We start from the raw sequence: 18,782 nt of genomic DNA on the forward strand, positions 1-18,782 counted from the left end.
TTTAAAACAGAATTGAATCTTGCTCTAAGTATTTATCACAATTATCTCTCTCTCACATCAATCGGCATCAATTCTTTCATTTTTCCAATTCGGAAGGTTCGTGAAGCTTTCCCAGTAACTACGATTGCCTCTGTAGTCGTCTTTGGTGTACTTCAATTTTGAATATATTAAAGGTTTAATATATCAATATATATATAGATATAACACTACATAAATTATGCTACAAAGAATAACTTCGACTGAGAGAAAAGCAATGAGTTTTCACAAAATGCTACCACTTTTTCTGCTGTTAACTGCAATATTAGCAGCAATTGCAGCAACAGCCACAGCTGTGGCAACCTTGCCGCCCTCAACTATGGCGGCAACCTTCTATACCAATAGGTCGGTTTGCCCACACATCTGTGGCAACCTTACCATTCCATACCCTTTCGGCACAAGCGAGGGCTGTTACCTAGACGAGTCTTTCCTCATAATATGTGACTACTACAACAAACCATTCTTGGGAACAAGCAACGTTCCCGTGCTTAGCATATCACTCCACGGTGAGCTGCAGGTCTCGAGCCCCGTAGCATATGATTGTGACAACACACCAGGCCGCCGCAGAAATAGAGACGCTTGGACGAGGCTGTCCAATTACTCCATCTCATATACTAGAAACAAGTTCATGGCCGTTGGCTGTGACTTTTACGCATACGTGAGAGGTTCTCTGGGAGCTAAGTATTCCACCGGGTGCATGTCTATGTGTGACACCATTGATGATGCGGTCAATGGTTCGTGCTCTGGTATCGGTTGTTGCCAAACACCCATTCCACAAGAAGTAGGAGATTTTCATTTGAGTGTGAGGAACATGCACAATTTAGACCCCAATATGAGCAGTAATAACTTGTCCAATCCTTGCTCCAATCCTTGCAGCTTTGCCTTTGTTGTTGAAGAAGGCATGTATCACTTCTCCAAATTCGATCTTTACAATTTAAGCAACATTGAGGAGTTGCCTCTAGTCCTTGATTGGGCAATTAGGGACAGGACTTGTGAAGAGGAGGCATGTGGAAACAATAGCAAATGTTATGAGTCCGATAATATTTCAGGGTATCGCTGCAATTGCTCTAATGGTTATCAGGGCAATCCATACCTTCCAAATGGTTGCCAAGGTACATGTAATTAATTTTTGATTTTGATTTTATCTTTTCTATTTCTCTTTGCTGAAGAAATTAAGAAGATTTTTATATATTTTGTTCCAATTGTTGGCAGATATCGACGAGTGCTCGAGTCCAGAACTCAATCCGTGCATAAATGCATGTCAAAACACGGATGGGGGTTTTACTTGTTCTTGTCCCAGGGGATATCACGGGGATGGCAACAGAAATGGCGAGGGATGCGTTGCAAATAAAATATGGCCCACTGTTGGTAAGTAGAGACCAAACTTGGAAGCTTCAATAAATTCTCTAATAATCGTAGGAAATGTTTTTTTATGCTGTTTTGGAGTGCTTGGGGAACATTTCTAGTTGATTCAGTTGAATCTTTCTTTCCAATTATTGTTTGAAAACTCTTTTTTTAACAAAAAAATATATATATATATTATACCGTTAATGAATCGGGTTATTCAAACAGATATCTAATTAGTTACACATTTCATATGGATTTATTCACAAATAATTTATGGAATTATCGAATCAAACCAATTCATAAAATGCCTTATCAAATTCGTATCAAATCAAGTCTAATCCAACTTCAATAATGTCTTTTATTGAATGTTTATACATTGTAAATGGTCAGAAATTAGAAATTAGTCTCCATTGGATATTGATGTTTGGACTGGTTGACACTATTTCTCAAAAATAATAATAATAATAATAATAATAATAATAATAATAAAATCTATTATCACGAGTTTTTATTAATTCTCTCACTTTTTAAAATAGGTCAAAAGTTTAAGTATTTTTGAGATCAAAATGGGTGTGAGTTCTTTGACGTTCTTATTTACTTTTTAGAAAAGAACCGCAAAGTTTATAACTAAAGTTGACCATCATTTATTTATTTCGAAAATTGTACATGATTTGAGCATATATACGCGCTATTAATTAGTAAACTTTCTTGAATATAAAAGTTCAAAATTCAGAAACCCCTTTTTACAATTCGTTAATATTTTATTTTTTCTCTGTTTCACAAAAAGTTCCTATTCAAATTTAGCCTTCATTTGATTACCTTGTCTTAATGCAATTGCGGATTACTTTACGTGACTAAGCTAATTTCTGCAGTGTGTGTGTTAATTAATGTCGCTGCAATAACTGAAACTTGGGGCATGTTTTTCCTTGATGAACTTTCTTTCGAGTTACATTTTGTTTCGATACTTTGGTTTTGGTAACATATTTAATTTAATTGTAGGTATTGTCATAGCAATTTTGGTGTTAGCTGTGGCATGTTGTTGGTTGTATTGGAGAATCAAGAAAAAAAATTTGGTCCGATCTAAAGAATTTTTTTTTCAACAAAATGGTGGTTTGATATTACAACAACAGCTTCCAAGTACAGTCAAAATATTTACACAAACAGAGCTGAAGAAGGCAACCAATAACTTCGATGAAAGTAGGATCATAGGTCGAGGAGGATTTGGTATAGTTTACAAAGGAATTTTACCAGATAACAGAGTTCTTGCTATCAAAAAGTCCTCCGGAGTTGATCAAAGCCGAGTTGACCAATTTGTTAACGAAGTAATTGTGCTCTCCCAAATCCATCACCGAAACGTAGTAAGATTATTGGGTTGTTGTTTAGAGAATGAATTCCCCTTGCTCGTTTATGAATTTATTACCAACGGAACTCTGTATCAGCATCTGCATGAAGTAGGCAATGCATCCTTGATTCCATGGGAAATTCGTCTAAGGATAGCCAAAGATGTTGCACGAGCACTTTCTTACTTGCACTCTGCAGCTTCCATACCGATTATTCACAGAGATGTTAAGTCTACTAACATACTCTTAGACACCGACTTTTGTGCAAAAGTCTCGGACTTTGGAGTTTCAAAATTATTTCCATTGGATAAAACACAGTTGACAACATTGGTTCAGGGAACACTTGGATACTTAGATCCTGAATATTTCCATACAAGTCATTTGTCAGAAAAAAGTGATGTATATAGCTTTGGAGTGGTGCTTGTGGAGTTACTTACGAGCAAAAAGGCATTTTCTTCAGAAAGACCAGAGAAAGAGAGAAACTTAGCCACATATTTTATCTATTCAATGAAAGAAAATCAGTTGTTCCTTGTTCTAGATGATCGAATGGTGACTGAGGATAACGCAAATCAATTATGCGAAGTTGCTAGCCTTGCACTGAGTTGCCTAAGATTGAAGGGGGACGAACGGCCTACGATGATGGAAGTTGCAATGGAGCTTGAGAGAGTAGCAAATGGACAGGTACGAGTGGACTTGGGCGGGTCAGAAATGGAAGGTTCAAAAACAGGTCATAAACCCATATTAACCCGCATTAAGCGAGTTATGCGTGGGTTTGGTGTCAGACGGGTTGGATAAACCCATCAACTGGCAACTGGCGACATCAAGGCGAATCAGATGTATTGGTTAAAGCAATATCCTCCATTGAACTGCAATTTTCTTCCTCTCTTCAGGATCCCTTTTCTTTTTCTTTTTTTTTTTTTTCCAAATTTGTTGCTGCAATTTTCAGAACTCAATGTCCATATTTTATTTTTGTTTTTGCAATTATCTATGAATATTGTACATGCTAGTATTTGAACCTTGATTATTGCACTATTTCTCCTTTATTATTATTTTTTTTTTAGTCTAGTAACTAACTATTTCGACCTAAGATGAGGTAAGATTATGAAGTCTTGTAACCTTAGTTGGACCGAGCCATGCAACTTAGGTGGTGTTTGGTTGTTCTCACTAATAAGCCTTTGGGGAGACACTGATGAAGAATAGGTGGTGTTGAAATATACGGTGACTGTCAAAAGAAATTATTCTAAACTTTCAAATTGAAAGGAGTTAAAATATATAGGCACGAAAGCTTGAGACGTACTATATAGCGGCATAGCGCAACCTAATTTGTTCACAAGATTGGAGCCATTTTCAAACCGGACATAAGGCTATTTCAACAACGTTACATTTAAATCTAGTAATTTTTATCATTTTTCTAATTTCATATGATTTTCGTTTAGAGTCGAGTAGAATTAAATTTGTTTTGATTTTTAGTGCACTCTCTAATTTTGTGATTTAAAATTGGGTTAAGTGCAAAAAACTCCCCCTGATATATAGACTTTGTGCAGAACAAGTCCTTACTTTTTGAAAAAGTGTATGCAAGTCCACAAAATTCAAAAAAGGTGCATAACCGGTCCCTCTGACAACTTTTTACAAAAAGTAAAACTTAAAACCCCATTTTACCCTTTTGTTTTCCATTTTGCCCCTCACCATTTGTGCATAAAAGTCCCTCAGCATTTGTGCATAAAAGACCCTCTATCTCTCTCTCTAAACACAGACACATTATGTAACTTGTTAAAGCTTGTTTCACCCAAGTCGGATGGCAATTCCAAGTCCGGTGAAGTTCAGTTCAGTCAAGCGAAGCTCGCAACGGTGGACGGCGGCTATGATAAGAACCCGTGTCATCCATAGCTGCACATCGTCGATCTGAAAACTGACAAAATGTCTCCACACGAAATTTTCAACCCAAGCTAACATTTCTTTAAATTCAGTACAAATCAAAATCTATAAGCTCGAACTAATGATGAATTTGAATTGCAACTTGTTTCCATTGAAGTCTCTGATTGTAGCACAGTCACCATCACTGCCGATGCTTGCGACTTAAGCACAGTCACCGTAACCAACACAGTTGCTTGAAAGCTTGTCGGAGTATGTGTGTTTTCCCGTTGGTTCAGCTATGTTGCCGAAGTGGGTTGAGTTCTTTTGGGACGTTGCCGAACTGAAATTGGGTTGCTCTTAATTCAGTCGTCGCCAACGTCATGGCTCACTCGTCAGAATCAGTTTTGAGCTTTGCGGTTTGTCATCCAAGTGGGTCTCGTGAGCTTGTTCCTTATTGCCGTCTAGGGACATGAAGCATACCGGTGTACAGCTCACAGGAGCAGTGACTGAAACACGCCGTGTGTCATTGGCTTTTTGCATGCAGGTCATGGGACCAGAAGTACACCGAAGCTCAGTGATTTGTCATCTTCATCAGAGCATGTGAGTCGTGGAGCTCGTCGTTGGTTATGGAGTTCATCGGCGTTCAGTTGTTGCTTTGAAGCTCACTAAATACACATGCATGGAAGTATAGCTCGTTGGATGATCACCGAAGTGGGTCTCATTTGCTTGAACTGTTTGTTGTAGTTTAGAGCTTTCTGTTTGTTTTCGCCGGCTTTAATGGTGGTTTCACCGTCGATGGAGCATCTAAATGATGGCAACGGTGGTCTGTATCAAGCTTGGCCACGATTTCATTCTTGCATGGGCATGTAGAGGTTTTAGAGATGACCGGTATGTTTCGCCGTCGATCTTGTTGCTGATACGTTCACCGCCACTACAAGAAATTCGGGTTTTAGGGACAGTCCTTTAGGGACAGTTTTAAAAACTGTCCCTAAAACTTTCTTTTTTAGGCACAGTCATTTAGACCGTCCCTAAAAATTACTTTTTTGGCACAGTTATTTTGACTGTCCCTAAAAACACGAATGGCCCGTCCCCAATTCCACAAATAAATTGTGCGGGAAGCCTTGGCGCTTAATTCCCTGTTTGCCGCTAGCTTTGTTTTGCCGCTTAATTCCCTAAAATTATTTTATTTAATACAAAAAATGAAAGCTACGTCGTTAATTTCGTTACATCATATCCTAGCTATCATCAGTTCCACGACCCGCCTCAAGCCCTTACTCCCTCTCTTTCACCTCTTCCACCCTCGCAGAACACTGAAGCTCTTCTACCCTCACAGAAGACTGAAGCTTTTCCACCTTCACAGAAGACTGAAGCTTTTCCACCCTCTTCCACCATTGCAGAATATTGAGGCTCTTCCACCCTCTGAATGACCCAATCGTTCCAACATCAACTCTTACTCTTCAGGTACAACAATGTTTTTATTTTTTCAACATTTTAGGGATTATGCCTCTTTCTTCGATTTTCAGAGAACCCCCATCTTAGATTTGACATTCATATAACCAACTTCGGTTTAATGATCCTCGCCCTAGTTTTGGTCCATTTTTATTTTGATTGTTTCAGATCTGGACACATATATATGCTATTTGCAATTTGTGTTTATTTTAGGGTTTGGAAAATTATTTGTGTGTTTATTTTCGGTTTGTGATTGTTTTTGGCTTTAGTTAATGGTTTATAGTCTTAGAGGTTGATTATTATTTTTTTTTTCCTGAACTTGTTTTTTATTTTTTATTTAGATTTTACAAAATGCCGGTGATTAAACAGCGTTTCAAAGACTTTGTCCTGTTTTTTTCTCTGTTTTTGGTTGATTTTCGAATAATTTTGGCCTCAACTATATTTTTTTTGGGCTTGAATTTTTTTGTCTGAGGGATTGTTTGTTGTTTATTTGTGTTTGAAGTTTGATTGTACATTTTTCACTGTTCCAAGCAATGAAAGAGGCAACGAATTAGGCCAAGTTGGGATGGAAAGAACTCGGATTAAAGTAGAACCTCAAGATTATGGTGACCTTTCCGGATTCCATGATTTTGGGCTGGAGAAAATTGGTAGTGATAAAGTGCTTGATGAGGGATTTTGGGAAAATTTAATGAATGAGGAGATTGAAGAAGAAATTGGTTTACTGGATGGTGAAGTAGAAGAAGAAGAAGATGTTGATATTTTAGCTGAGCAGCTTGGTATATTGGATTCTATTCCAAGATAGTGTGTAGTTTATTCTAGCTTGTTAATTTTGTGTTTGTCTGCTTCAATAATCTGGTTAGGTGACACTAATATTTCTTGTGTTCTTTCTGATTTGTGTTTTTAAGAAAATTTCAGAAGGCTTTTTAGTATTGAGTGGAGGATTATAATTCATCTTGTGAAGAACGAAGCAATTCCAAGAGATTAGAAATGAAACAATGTTAGCTTCTTTCACAACGGTTGAGCGCATCTAATTTATTTATTTATTATTATTATTATTATCTTGGGAAAAAAACTTATGTACTCACTTTCTTCTCGTGGGGGCTTGAATCGCTTCACATTTTTTATTTTGAAATGTGAGAAAATATCACTCACATTAATGTTTAATTGGACATGTTTCTTTACAGATTCTTTAGAACTCAATAGAGTCTAATCTTGTTCTTGATTGAAAAAAAAAAAAAAAAAAATGACACAGAAATGACTTAATTGAACTAAAAGATAAAAATGTAAAAAGATGTACAGTGAGATCCTTTATTTTCATTCGTAGACAATATTATCGAAGATGATTTAATTTATATATATTATGAATTATAACCTGCTATTTAATTTTAGTAAATGAGAAAACAAGTGCTCTTATAGTGAGTGTGAGATTCTAAAAGATAAATAGTGGGCGTAATTCTACATGTTTGATTTTTAGTTCATTTGACATCATTTTTGTAATGGGAAGTAGAAAGTATTACTTTCTATTAAGCTATCACTTTAATATCGCCTGGATTACAGTTTTTTTTTTTTTTTTGTTTTGCACTGTTTGGTAATATAAACGTAGTTATTAGTCACGTAAATAATCTGGTTAGGTTAATTACAACGTTAAAAGTTTGGACTATACTTAATTCTTAGAGTACTAATACAGTATGGTTTTCTTATGCTAAGTTCGTAAGACAACCGCAGTCTACATTGTCCTTGTTTGGAGATGAACCAGAATCCTCTCCTGTGCGCAGCACGGTGCCGTGCACAGGAAGAGGAAGCTTGATAGAGTGGTTTATATTAAGAGTTTGTAATGCATTCTACTTATTACAGTTGTGAGAGCTGTGTGTTTTTTTTCTCACTTGTTTTTCTGTTCTTTCCAAATGTAAGAAGTTTCTTTTGATACCATTTCTTTGTTTTCTTGTCTTTACTGAGATTATGAGCGACTTTAGTTTGTTTAAGTGCATACGAGCTGCTTTACTTCATGCTTAGACAGAAACTGAGATGCAAAAAAACTGCCCACATTCCAAATAGATATGCATTTGTGTATAATATATCAATATCTTCTTCTTCTGGCATAGTTCCTTTACACACGCGGCTTAAATACAAAAACGAGTTACCAACTGTTACCAGTTCACGTAGCAATACGTATCGTATAAGTAACCTCCTCTCTCACTCTCTCTGCTCTCATTCATTCATTACACAAATAAGAGAGACCTCTTCTCTCTCAAACCCTTCTCCTCATCTCTTTTCATCTTCATCCATTCTTTTCCTTCAAAATGCTGCCAAATCTCACCGGAGTTTCTCTCCTCCGGTGTCTCTGCGCCTCTCTCTTCCTTTTCTCCGTTGCTATCGCCGAAGACCCTTACAGGTTCTTCGACTGGAACATCACTTACGGTGACATTTATCCACTCGGAGTTCGTCAGCAGGTTTAGCAATCCTCAATTTTCAATTTATTTATTTTCTTTTCTTTTCTTCCAAACACCAGGATTGATCGATTTTTTATTTTATTTTGCAATTGTAGGGAATTCTGATCAACGGCCAATTCCCTGGTCCTGATATTTACTCTATGACCAACGACAACCTCATTATCCGATAAAAAAAAAAATCTCAGTAAAGACAAGTATAATTTGAAACCATACATACGTTCTCTTCCACAATTTTGTAATGCTGGCAACTTAGTTTGTGATAAGATCATTCCTAATTTGTTAGTATTTGGTCATTGTAGTTCTATGACCCTCATTGTAAAGATCACTAAATGTTTTTTCCTACTACCTTCACAGCTGCAATCCAAAAACCTGGAAATGAAAACATTTAACTAACCTGATAAGGAAGTAATTTTCATCATTCCTAATTTCTAGTCTGAGATGATCCGAAGCCACATCTCAATCAGAAAAATCCCATCATACCACTGCCTGACAGGATTTGGGACAAATGGAAAAGCGGGTTTAAGTCAGGACTATCAGATGTGTAACCTATTGTTGATAAATTTTGATAAGTTTTCTCCCACATTTTTTGTCTTCAATAGATTAAGATTCCTTTGTGATCATTAAGAAAGTAGATGGCTAAAATAGATATCTGCCTATTTGCTACTGTGTGGAAAGGTGAGGGAAAGGGCTCCCATGAGTAGGCATATATAGTTGTATTAGCACATCTAGCTTAGTTTATTTCACCTCTTGACTTGCTTTGGTCACAAAACCAATTAAGTCCTCCATAGCTAGACCAAAAAAACAGGATCCACTTGGGTTAAACCTCTCCTACTCTGGAAAATAACTATTAAGCTCTATTGATATTTGACACTGAAAAACTAAAGCAAGCAGAAACCCAGAGACACTTTCAGGAAATTAATAACCTTCAACACCTAGATAATGGAACTTCAATCAACAATATCTTAGGCTTTCCTATTGCCATCCTTGACTACACATGTTGAACCACCACCTTAACATGTGATTGGAAGTCCCCATAATATGAATGCCTCAATTGTTAAATAGGATCATTAAGAAAAATAAGGTACTTCACCATAATTTACATCCAGTGGCATCTTTACGTTTTGGTTGTGATAATTTTCATGATTTACAACAGCATCTGTAAGATGGCTCCACTTTCAATTGAATTCATTCAATAAATGATCTACACAACCAAGTAACTGGATTAAGTACGTTTTGCTCTAGGTCCTCATACATGCAACCCATTCTTCATAAATTTAATTAACTTCACCGTACAGTAAAATTGATCCATGTAGTGAAAAGCATAACCATCTTAGTGATCATCTCGTGTACCCTAGCTAGAGTAGCTATGTGAATGGCAACGATAATTTTGCACCATATAGTTTACCATTCTTTGTTGCAAATTAAAGACTCAGTGCTGGTTCAATTATCTGTATGTCCATTATTTTTGCAAAGGTGAACATGGATTGATGAGTGTCATAAGAAAGTTTTCTTATTCTAATTGATTAAGCCCAATACTTTTTTGCATCTCAGTTTCTGTCTAAGCATGAAGTAATTTCATGTGGGTTTTATTTATATTTTGTTTGTTGTATTGTGATCAATTTAGGAAAAAAGCCACATTTGCAGAAGCGATTCTTTGTTGCTTTGAAGAGAATCTCGGGCTTGGAGGAGGCTATAAGAATCAGGAGGTACAGTATTCTGATGGAACTTTATAAACCCTTATTATATATATATATATGTAAGTTCTTTTTGTGTTAGCATCTATTTCATGGCTTTGTATTCATTTATATTTTTGTGCTTGGAAGTATATGCTAGAGAATTTAGACCTAACCTTTACTTAGTACTTCAATTAATTGACCTAATTATTGAAAGTTTTGATAATGATGAGTATTCTCTTAGAAATTTATGGTAATACATCATTTCCAACCATGTAGATGCATATATCATTGTCTTGATTTTGAGGTTTGAGCACCTTTGGAATTATGTGTATGTATTAATCAAAATTTGAAACATAAAAAAAAAAAAAAAAAAATCAAATTTCCATTTCAGATGTCAAAACTGAAACATCTAATCCTGCTTCTTGAATGACAATGTTAAACAATTGTGTCTCACCATCTGAGGTTACACCCAACTGCCTTAGTTTCTCACCCAAGTACTATATATTTGTCTAATAGTCACTATTACTTTGTACTATAGGTCAAAGTCAAAGAAAGATAGAGCCAAGAAGATGAGGACGGTGAAAGGGAAGAGGATCCTGCTATTCGTTTGTACAAGGATACACATTTTAAGGAACAAGGTGGATGGGCACACGAGAAAGCTAAGAGGAATTTTGTAAGTTAACTATAAGCTAGCATGTTGGATTATGAAATTTGGATCTCATACTATTTTTGCGGTTTATAGGGGGTCACATGCCTGTAAGTGACCATTTTTTGTGGTTTATATGGGGTCACATGCCTTTAAGTGACCATTTACTATGTCTTGCATTATTTGGATCTAAGAAGCAAATAAATAAAATGGGTCTTATAACATATATGTTATGTGTGTATATAATGTGTCATAGCCTATAGGTGCAACTAGTATTGAAACAAGAATTGGTCATACGAAGATTTGGTCTAGAGTGGCACAAATAACTGAGTATTTCGGTTCTTAGTCTTCCTCTATCATCCATCTCATTTTCAACAAGCAACTGTTTCATTTTCCTCTGGATGGCTTGAGTTATAGTGTTTTGTAGCCTTTATTTTTGGCTTTGCCCTTGCCCTTGCCCTTGCCCAACTTATAGCTAGTTGTTTGGAGTTAATTTTCCCCTCTTGTACATTCTCTCTTTTTTATAAATTAATTTACCATTTAATAAGAGGAAAAAAATTGCAGACTTGATTTACTGATAGGCATAAGCTCAGTTTACTTGTGTGTGATGATATATTAAACATTTACAATTCTTACATATAGCTCCCCAGCATCTGGATGCATAAACTCTTTCTAGGCGTGTCATGTCTTGTACAAATTAATGCTAAATGATTTCCTGTCATGACTCTGGATCTCGCAGCATCATTCAAAAAAATACATAAATAATAAACAAAGCTAGGAACACAGTTTACCACGTAGTGAGGAAATTTTAGTTGAATATTTAAGTCATGTACTTCGTATTCATGTGAAGAAGTGAAAATATAAGCCAAAGTATGGACTTCCATGATTATCAGAATTCAGAACCTTAACCTCAGTATAAAAGAACAAATCCATAAATGAAGAAACTATTTTGCATAAGCAATGTTTTCATTCAAAGTGTAGATTATGCATCAATACAGACATTCTATTCAACTGTCACCATCTCTATTTGATTCTTTAACAAGTTTTTCAACAGAGATGTGCAAATATATAGGTCTCTCTGAACCCTTAAATGTTCAGATAAAATATTTACTAAGGTACCAAAATTTTAAAAAAATGCTGAAAAGTGTGCTTAGATCAGTACAAAGTTAAAACATATTTTACCAGTATGATGAAGGGCTAGGTTACACTTAATTCCAGCATATAATATCACCAAGGTAAAAAAGGGAAAGAAGTGCTGGAGAGTACTCATTGTGCACTTGCTAACATCAGTACAATGTTCAAATTCTTGCATAATCTACCAATGTGACTAAGGGCTTGCTTAACTAGCTATACTACCATAGGTCTCACGCAGCGAATGGTCACCATGTCGTCATCACGTGACAAATAAGTTCCGTCAGATGGGTCTCATAGCAGAACAAATTATGCAAAGTCTGACAAGATTATAAGTTTTATCACATAGTTATTCATGATATTCTCAGAATCTTTTCACCATCCAATGAAAATTTCTGGAATTGGAAGGTTAACCCACTAATATTTATTTTAATTTGCACAATTCATATGCCTATCAGTAAATCAAGTCTGCAATCTTATATAGCGATTCTGATTTGGGTTGTCTTGCAGCTTACCTGCTCCTCAAGGTAACATATAAATGATTTTGATCCAGCACATGGGTATATTATGGGTATATTTTATGGATTCAAAATTTCTGGATCCCCTTCATGGAGTACATGCATTTGTAGGCTAACGTATTATTGCCCTTTAATTTTGTTCATCACATCCTCCTGCAACAAACTTTATTTCTAGTTCACCTCAATCACCTAGCAAAAGGAACTATATGATACTTAATTCGGGAATATGAATCACTTTTCCAGTTACACAGAGGTCATTTGGGCTACTTCTGCAGCTGGCTACTTGTGGTGGACATGAAACTCATGTCCCACTGTGACTCACACCATTTTGGTTATCTCAAAATAGTAACTTTTTTTTTCTTTTTCTTTTTCTTTTTTTTTTTTTTCAGATTTTGCAGAACAGAAAGTTAAATTTGCTTCTTATTAACAAACTATCTAAATATCATTATATCTTGGGACTTCATAATAGGATTATTGTAACTTGGAGTCTGTTGTCATTAGAGGTTCTTATGGGAGAGCATTAGCTATGTCACATCTCACTGTTCATTTGAGCATGATTCTCTCCTTCGCATGTGCCTTGTTGTGATCCAAACAACTCACTGATCTGGAACAGACAATAGAGCAGGCGGGGCTGGCCAATTCAGTTGTGATCCAGAAACTCTAGCAAGTTGCACATGTGATGCCAGTCTGAGTTTCAATATACTAGATAGATTTTGGATACACATTATACATTTGGTTATTTGGTGGGTTTAAAATTCATTTTATGGGATTCATATATTACATAAAGATCGTATATGCCCTGCTCTCTCTCGCTCTCTCTCTCTCTATATATATATGTATGTATCCTTTCTTCATTTTTTCTGCAGAGGTAATACTATGTATATTCATTAATTGACAGTACCTAGCAATGAGGAGCATAAAGTATCCAATTTTTGGGTATTGTAATTCCAGATCTTTCGAGTTGAATCTCAACAGATTTGGTTACGTGATCAGATCAAGCAAGTCCTGATTTGTCATGCAGAGTCTCTTGTCATCTCATTAAAGCAAGTGTGTGAAGAAATTGTTGTCTCTTCTGCCTATTTTATTTGGATCGCACCCATGTAAGATTGGGACTTTTCTTTATTGGTTAAATTCTTAAATTGTTGAGTATAAGTGTCTTTGCTATCTTCTTCTGCTGAAATATTTTGCTATGGAATCAATCACTAGATTGGTCTGAGTTTGACACTTATCCTTCCAATCACAGCTCTCAAAGTTTCGGGTTTGCTATGCCTTGTTCATTCATCTGTTGTTTGGTTGAGATTGGTGTCCCACTTTATCCATTTCCCACTTTTTTTTCCTTTAACACATCATTTCGGCTGACTCTTTATTTGCCAACAGATTACATTTGTGTAACTGTTAATATTTACACACCGACTTTAGGATTGCAAATTATATAAGAAATGTTCTATGTATATGTCTTTGAAAGCAGCAAATTGCAAGTAAAATAATTTTCTTATTTTTTTATAATTGGATAGAATCTTCTTTTTGTTAGAGTTATTATTACATGTCAGCATCATTTCCTCTATGCCATATCTTTTAATTTGATAGTATTCTAGCTTGCACATGATTTATTCCTATGCCATATTCTTTTAATTTGATAGCGAACTTAAATATTTTGCAGGATGCAATGAAAGAAAAGCTTGCACAAAATTCTCAAAATTCTGATGGTACGAGTCCATCCATAAATGATGTTGAGATAGTACAAAACCAACCAGGCATAAGGAAGGGATATTACCGTGGATTCGGACATGGTTTCGTGGCTCCAAAGCGTCAGCGTGCCTCCTCATCATGTGATGAGGCTTCTAGGAAAAGGGCCGAAATTGCTAAAGAAAGAAGTGTACAAATGGCGGAAAAAATGGAAAAACTTGAGAAGATGCTTGAGCAGTACCAACAATAGCCGCCACCATGGTTCCTCCAATATCAGCAGCAGCAGCAGCAGCCACCACCATGGTTCTTCCAATTCCAGCAGTAGCAACAGTCGCCACCATGGTTCCACCAACAACAGTCTCCATCAGATTCCCAACAGCAGCAAACCGCACCAAACTGGCATCAACAACCACCGCCACCTCCAGCAGACTCGCATTTTCAGCAGCCGCCACCAACAACAAGATGGCAATATCAGCTGCCGCCACCAACATGGTCACACCAGCAAGCACCACCACAACCACCAACAGAATGAATAATGGATCTTGAAGAGGATGGAAAAATTTTTTGTGCTACCACATGGCGGTTTTAGTTTTTGTTTACAAAACTGGAGATTTTATATTTTACAGATCTTGAATATATATATTGTGGATTGATTTTATTTTATGAATAGTAATATTTTTTTGAATGTTATTGTGTATCTATTTTGTATATGTTTTGTATGTATCCGGAATGGTTAAATTCACAAATTAAGCATACAATATATGTATATATAAATATATATATATATATATATATATATATATATATATATATATATTAATGTATTAGGGACAGTCTATCCGTCCCTAATACAATAATTATAATTTACAAATAATACATTAGGGACGGTCTAATATAATATTTATAATTAAAATAATGTATTAGGGACGGTCCTGACCGTCCCTAATACTATATATTAAAATATATAATTAAAAATAATGTATTAGGGACGGTCAGACCGTCCCTAATACAATAATATAACAATATTTATAATTAAAATAATGTATTAGGGACGGTCCTGACCGTCCCTAATACTATATATTAAAATATATAATTAAAAATAATTTATTAGGGACGGTCCTGGCCGTCCCTAATACTATATATTAAAATATATAATTAAAAAAATGTATTACCTAATACATTATTTTAATTATATATTTTAATATAATATTGTATTAGGGACGGTCAGACCGTCCCTAATACAATATTATATTAAAATATATAATTAAAATAATGTATTAGGGACGGTCCCAACCGTGCCTAATACTATATATTAAAATATATAATTAAAAATAACGTATTAGGGACGGTCTGACCGTCCCGAATACAATAATATATTAAAATATATAATTAAAATAATGTATTAGGGATGGTCCTGACCGTCCCTAATACAATAATTATAATTGAAAAATTATGTATTAGGGACGGTCAATCCGTCCCTAATACAATAAATGACTGTCCCTAATTCATACTTTATTGGTGACAGTCTGGACCGTCCCTAAAAAAGTTTTAGGGACGGTTCTATTAGGGACAGTTTGGACTGTCCCTAAAGGTCAAAAGTATTAGGGACGGTCAGTTTTGACCGTCCCTAAAGCTTTTTTGGCACGCAACTTTTAGTGACGGACCAATTTGACTTTTAGGGACGGATTTGGTACTTTTAGGGACAGTTTCGACTGTCCCTAAAACCTGAATTTCTTGTAGTGCGCCATCAGGTCCGATCTTGTTGCTGCCGATACAACCTCTTCACAAGATTCAGATTTTGGGTTGAAGACTTAGATACCTCCTTCGACTTCATCAATTTTCATTATGCTCTCCCAAACAGAACCTGCAACTACACGGTTTTTTGGGTTTGCTAATGGTGTTGTTTACAAAAGGTGATTGTGGATGCCGATATGGGTTTTGAATTTTTGATTCTTGCAGCAGATAGATAAACTAAAATATATGGATTTTGAACTTCTGATTCTTGTAGTTTACAGTTGCACAAAGAGAGGGGGGGCTTAAAACCCATAGATTTGCCGTAATGCGCGCGCGCACACACACACATATATATATATGACAAATTTATTTATATTTTAAAATATAAAAGGGCATATTTGGTTTTAGATTTAATTATATACAGGTTTAGGTTATCCTAATTTTATACAATTTGAGGTTTATATTATCCTTCTGCCAAACAAATCCCATTTTATACAAATTTGGACAAAAGGGTCATTTTACATGACCTATATTATAATCATTAATTTATTTAATTGAAGTGAGGGTATTATCGTCATTTTACACCACTAGGGACCCAATCGCACCAAATTGATAGTATAGGGAGGTTTTTTACCACACAAATATTCACTATATCGATAGTAGAGGGAAATTTTTTGCACTTAACCCTTTAAAATTTATTACTAATATTTCATAATTTTTTGAGCGCTTACGCTAGTAGTGCTAAAGTTAATTTAATGACTAATTATAAATAGGAAAACTTCCATCTATATATTTTAACTTTTCGGAAACTCTTCCCTCCCAGTTAGTGATATGTTTTATTGGTATTCTTATAATAATAATAATTATTATTATTATTTTAAATAAGGATAAATTTCACTGATTTTTTTTTGGACAATGAAGACAGGTAGATACACATAATGCTTCGACCGAAATTCTAATACTCAACATATATTATTGAAAAAATAGCTTATACCACTTGAGCTAGTGCCCAGGACTGCAAATGAACCGAGTGGAGTCGAGCTTGGGCTTGCTCGGACTCGACTCGTCAACTTCAGAGAGGTGCTCGGGCTCGGCTCGATAGGGATTCAATGAGCTCGGGCTCGGTTCGGACTCGAGCTCGGTTGCGCACCCAATGACCCAACAACTATTGATTCAAGAAATTATTGTGATTTCTTCCATGAAATCCGATTTTAATCACCGACGAGAAAGAAATTCAACCACAAAAAGAAAAAGAAACAATATGTTTATCAACTCGATCTACAGATAAAATCAAACCTTACAATATTTTGTAACTCCATCTACAAATCATATACTTGTGGCTGGGATTAAATCATATTCAGATAAAATCAAACCTTACAATATTTTGCCTCCTATACTTTACGATCCGTTGGAGAGAGAGCGCTCTATGTAGCATGTGGAGGGCTGCCGGCGAGATCGTGGAGCTGAAGAAGAAGAGGCGTGCCGCTAGACTTTTGTTTTAGGTTTATTCTTATCTTTAGAGAACCGTGATGTGCTAAAATCTTGTGGCTGGGATTAAATCATTTTCAGATGATGGGCTACTTAATTTATAATTCTTGGGCCTTATTAATGAATACAGGTGGGTTGGGCCAAATTTATATTTATATGGGCTTAAACCTCTTAAATGTAAAATAATAATATAAATGAGTATTACGAGCTTGTTCATGAGCGAAGCTCAGTGTTGCTCAAGCTCGGCTCGTTTATTAAACGAGGTTAAAAATTGAACTCAAATTTGACTTGTTTACTTAATAAGCAAGCCTGAACCAAATTTTTAACGAGTCCAGTCCAAACTGTTTATTTGCAGCCCTAATGTTCATTACCACAAAGAAAAAATCTTGGCCCAACTAATATTTTAAGAAAGCTATTTTAGAAGACTTAACCAAATGAATTATGATATACAAGTGTTTTTCTACCTTTTAGAATATTTAACCAAATGAATTATAACATAAAAGTGTTTTTCTACCTTTTAGGCCGGATAGAGGTATGGTGTCACCATCCTCGTCATAGCGACTTCCTTTGCATAACCATAGAAGTCATTTTAAAGACTTCATCATGGGTGAGTCAATACTCCTCTCTCCGTGTTCACATCTTCATTAATATCATAACAAGTTAAATGATGTATGATGATGACAAGTTACCAGCTTCCAAATTTTTATTTATGGGAAATTTTAAAATTAACTTTAAAAAACACATATATATATATATATATATATATATATATATATATAGCAAGAAATGTTAGAAGTTAGGTTAGTAGATACAAAGAGTCAAAACCTGACACTCCAAAATTTACCTAAAACACTAATTCACTGAACTATTGAGGCATCTCTCTCTCTATATATAAAGATATATATTACCATATTAACAACCATTTTATCTAAATTGGTGGAGATGGTATAACTTTAATATTTAATTTTAAATCTCTAACAAATGTTAAAAGAAAGAAAATAATTAATAGATAAATTGTTTACGAAAAACTTTCAGACACCACTTTAGTACCAGAGCGACAGTAGTAATTTAAAAGTAAATAATGGGTAAGTCCTCCGCATTATTGGTATGCCCACCCAACTTTTGAGTGGGCATAACGATAATGCGGTATATTAGGCTCGTCCAAATATATTTTTGTCATCTAGGTCAGCATAATTAGATAAGTGATAAACTGTAATAATTTGCTTAACTAAAATTAAAAATAAGTACTATGAGTCGAATCAAAAGGGTAAACTGAATAAATAACACCATAGATTAATACGTTCTAGACAAGTTAATTATCAATACATATGACTTAGTTTTGCATTTTAAAAAATATTAACCTTTATCATAATATACAATATTTACTTATTCACCAGTAATTGACATTTGTAGATTAATGAAAGTCG

At 35.2% G+C, this 18,782-nt stretch overlaps 1 protein-coding gene across 1 annotated transcript; it reads left to right on the plus strand.

Annotated features, from left to right (window-relative positions):
* The first annotated feature begins 215 nt into the window (after positions 1-215).
* On the plus strand, positions 216-3,880 carry LOC132274471 (wall-associated receptor kinase 2-like). The gene is made up of 3 exons (XM_059775738.1): positions 216-1,148; positions 1,249-1,404; positions 2,383-3,880. Exons 1-3 carry the CDS (start codon positions 218-220, stop codon positions 3,516-3,518), a joined length of 2,223 nt encoding a protein of 740 aa, XP_059631721.1. The 5' UTR covers positions 216-217; the 3' UTR covers positions 3,519-3,880.
* The last annotated feature ends 14,902 nt before the right edge of the window (positions 3,881-18,782 follow it).

The sequence above is a fragment of the Cornus florida genome, unplaced genomic scaffold (assembly GCF_030987335.1).
Source record: "Cornus florida cultivar Cherokee Brave unplaced genomic scaffold, ASM3098733v1 CherokeeBrave_3.0.0_Hap2_Chr09, whole genome shotgun sequence".
Lineage (NCBI taxonomy): Eukaryota > Viridiplantae > Streptophyta > Magnoliopsida > Cornales > Cornaceae > Cornus > Cornus florida.

What these genes read in the sequence shown, in the direction of transcription:
- LOC132274471 (XM_059775738.1), top strand. Translation starts at nt 218, where the DNA reads ATGCTACAAAGAATAACTTCGACTGAGAGAAAAGCAATGAGTTTTCAC. An exon ending in CCTTCCAAATGGTTGCCAAG is followed by an intron (nt 1,149 to 1,248) that starts GTACATGTAATT and finishes AATTGTTGGCAG; the next exon opens with ATATCGACGAGTGCTCGAGT. An exon ending in TAAAATATGGCCCACTGTTG is followed by an intron (nt 1,405 to 2,382) that starts GTAAGTAGAGAC and finishes ATTTAATTGTAG; the next exon opens with GTATTGTCATAGCAATTTTG.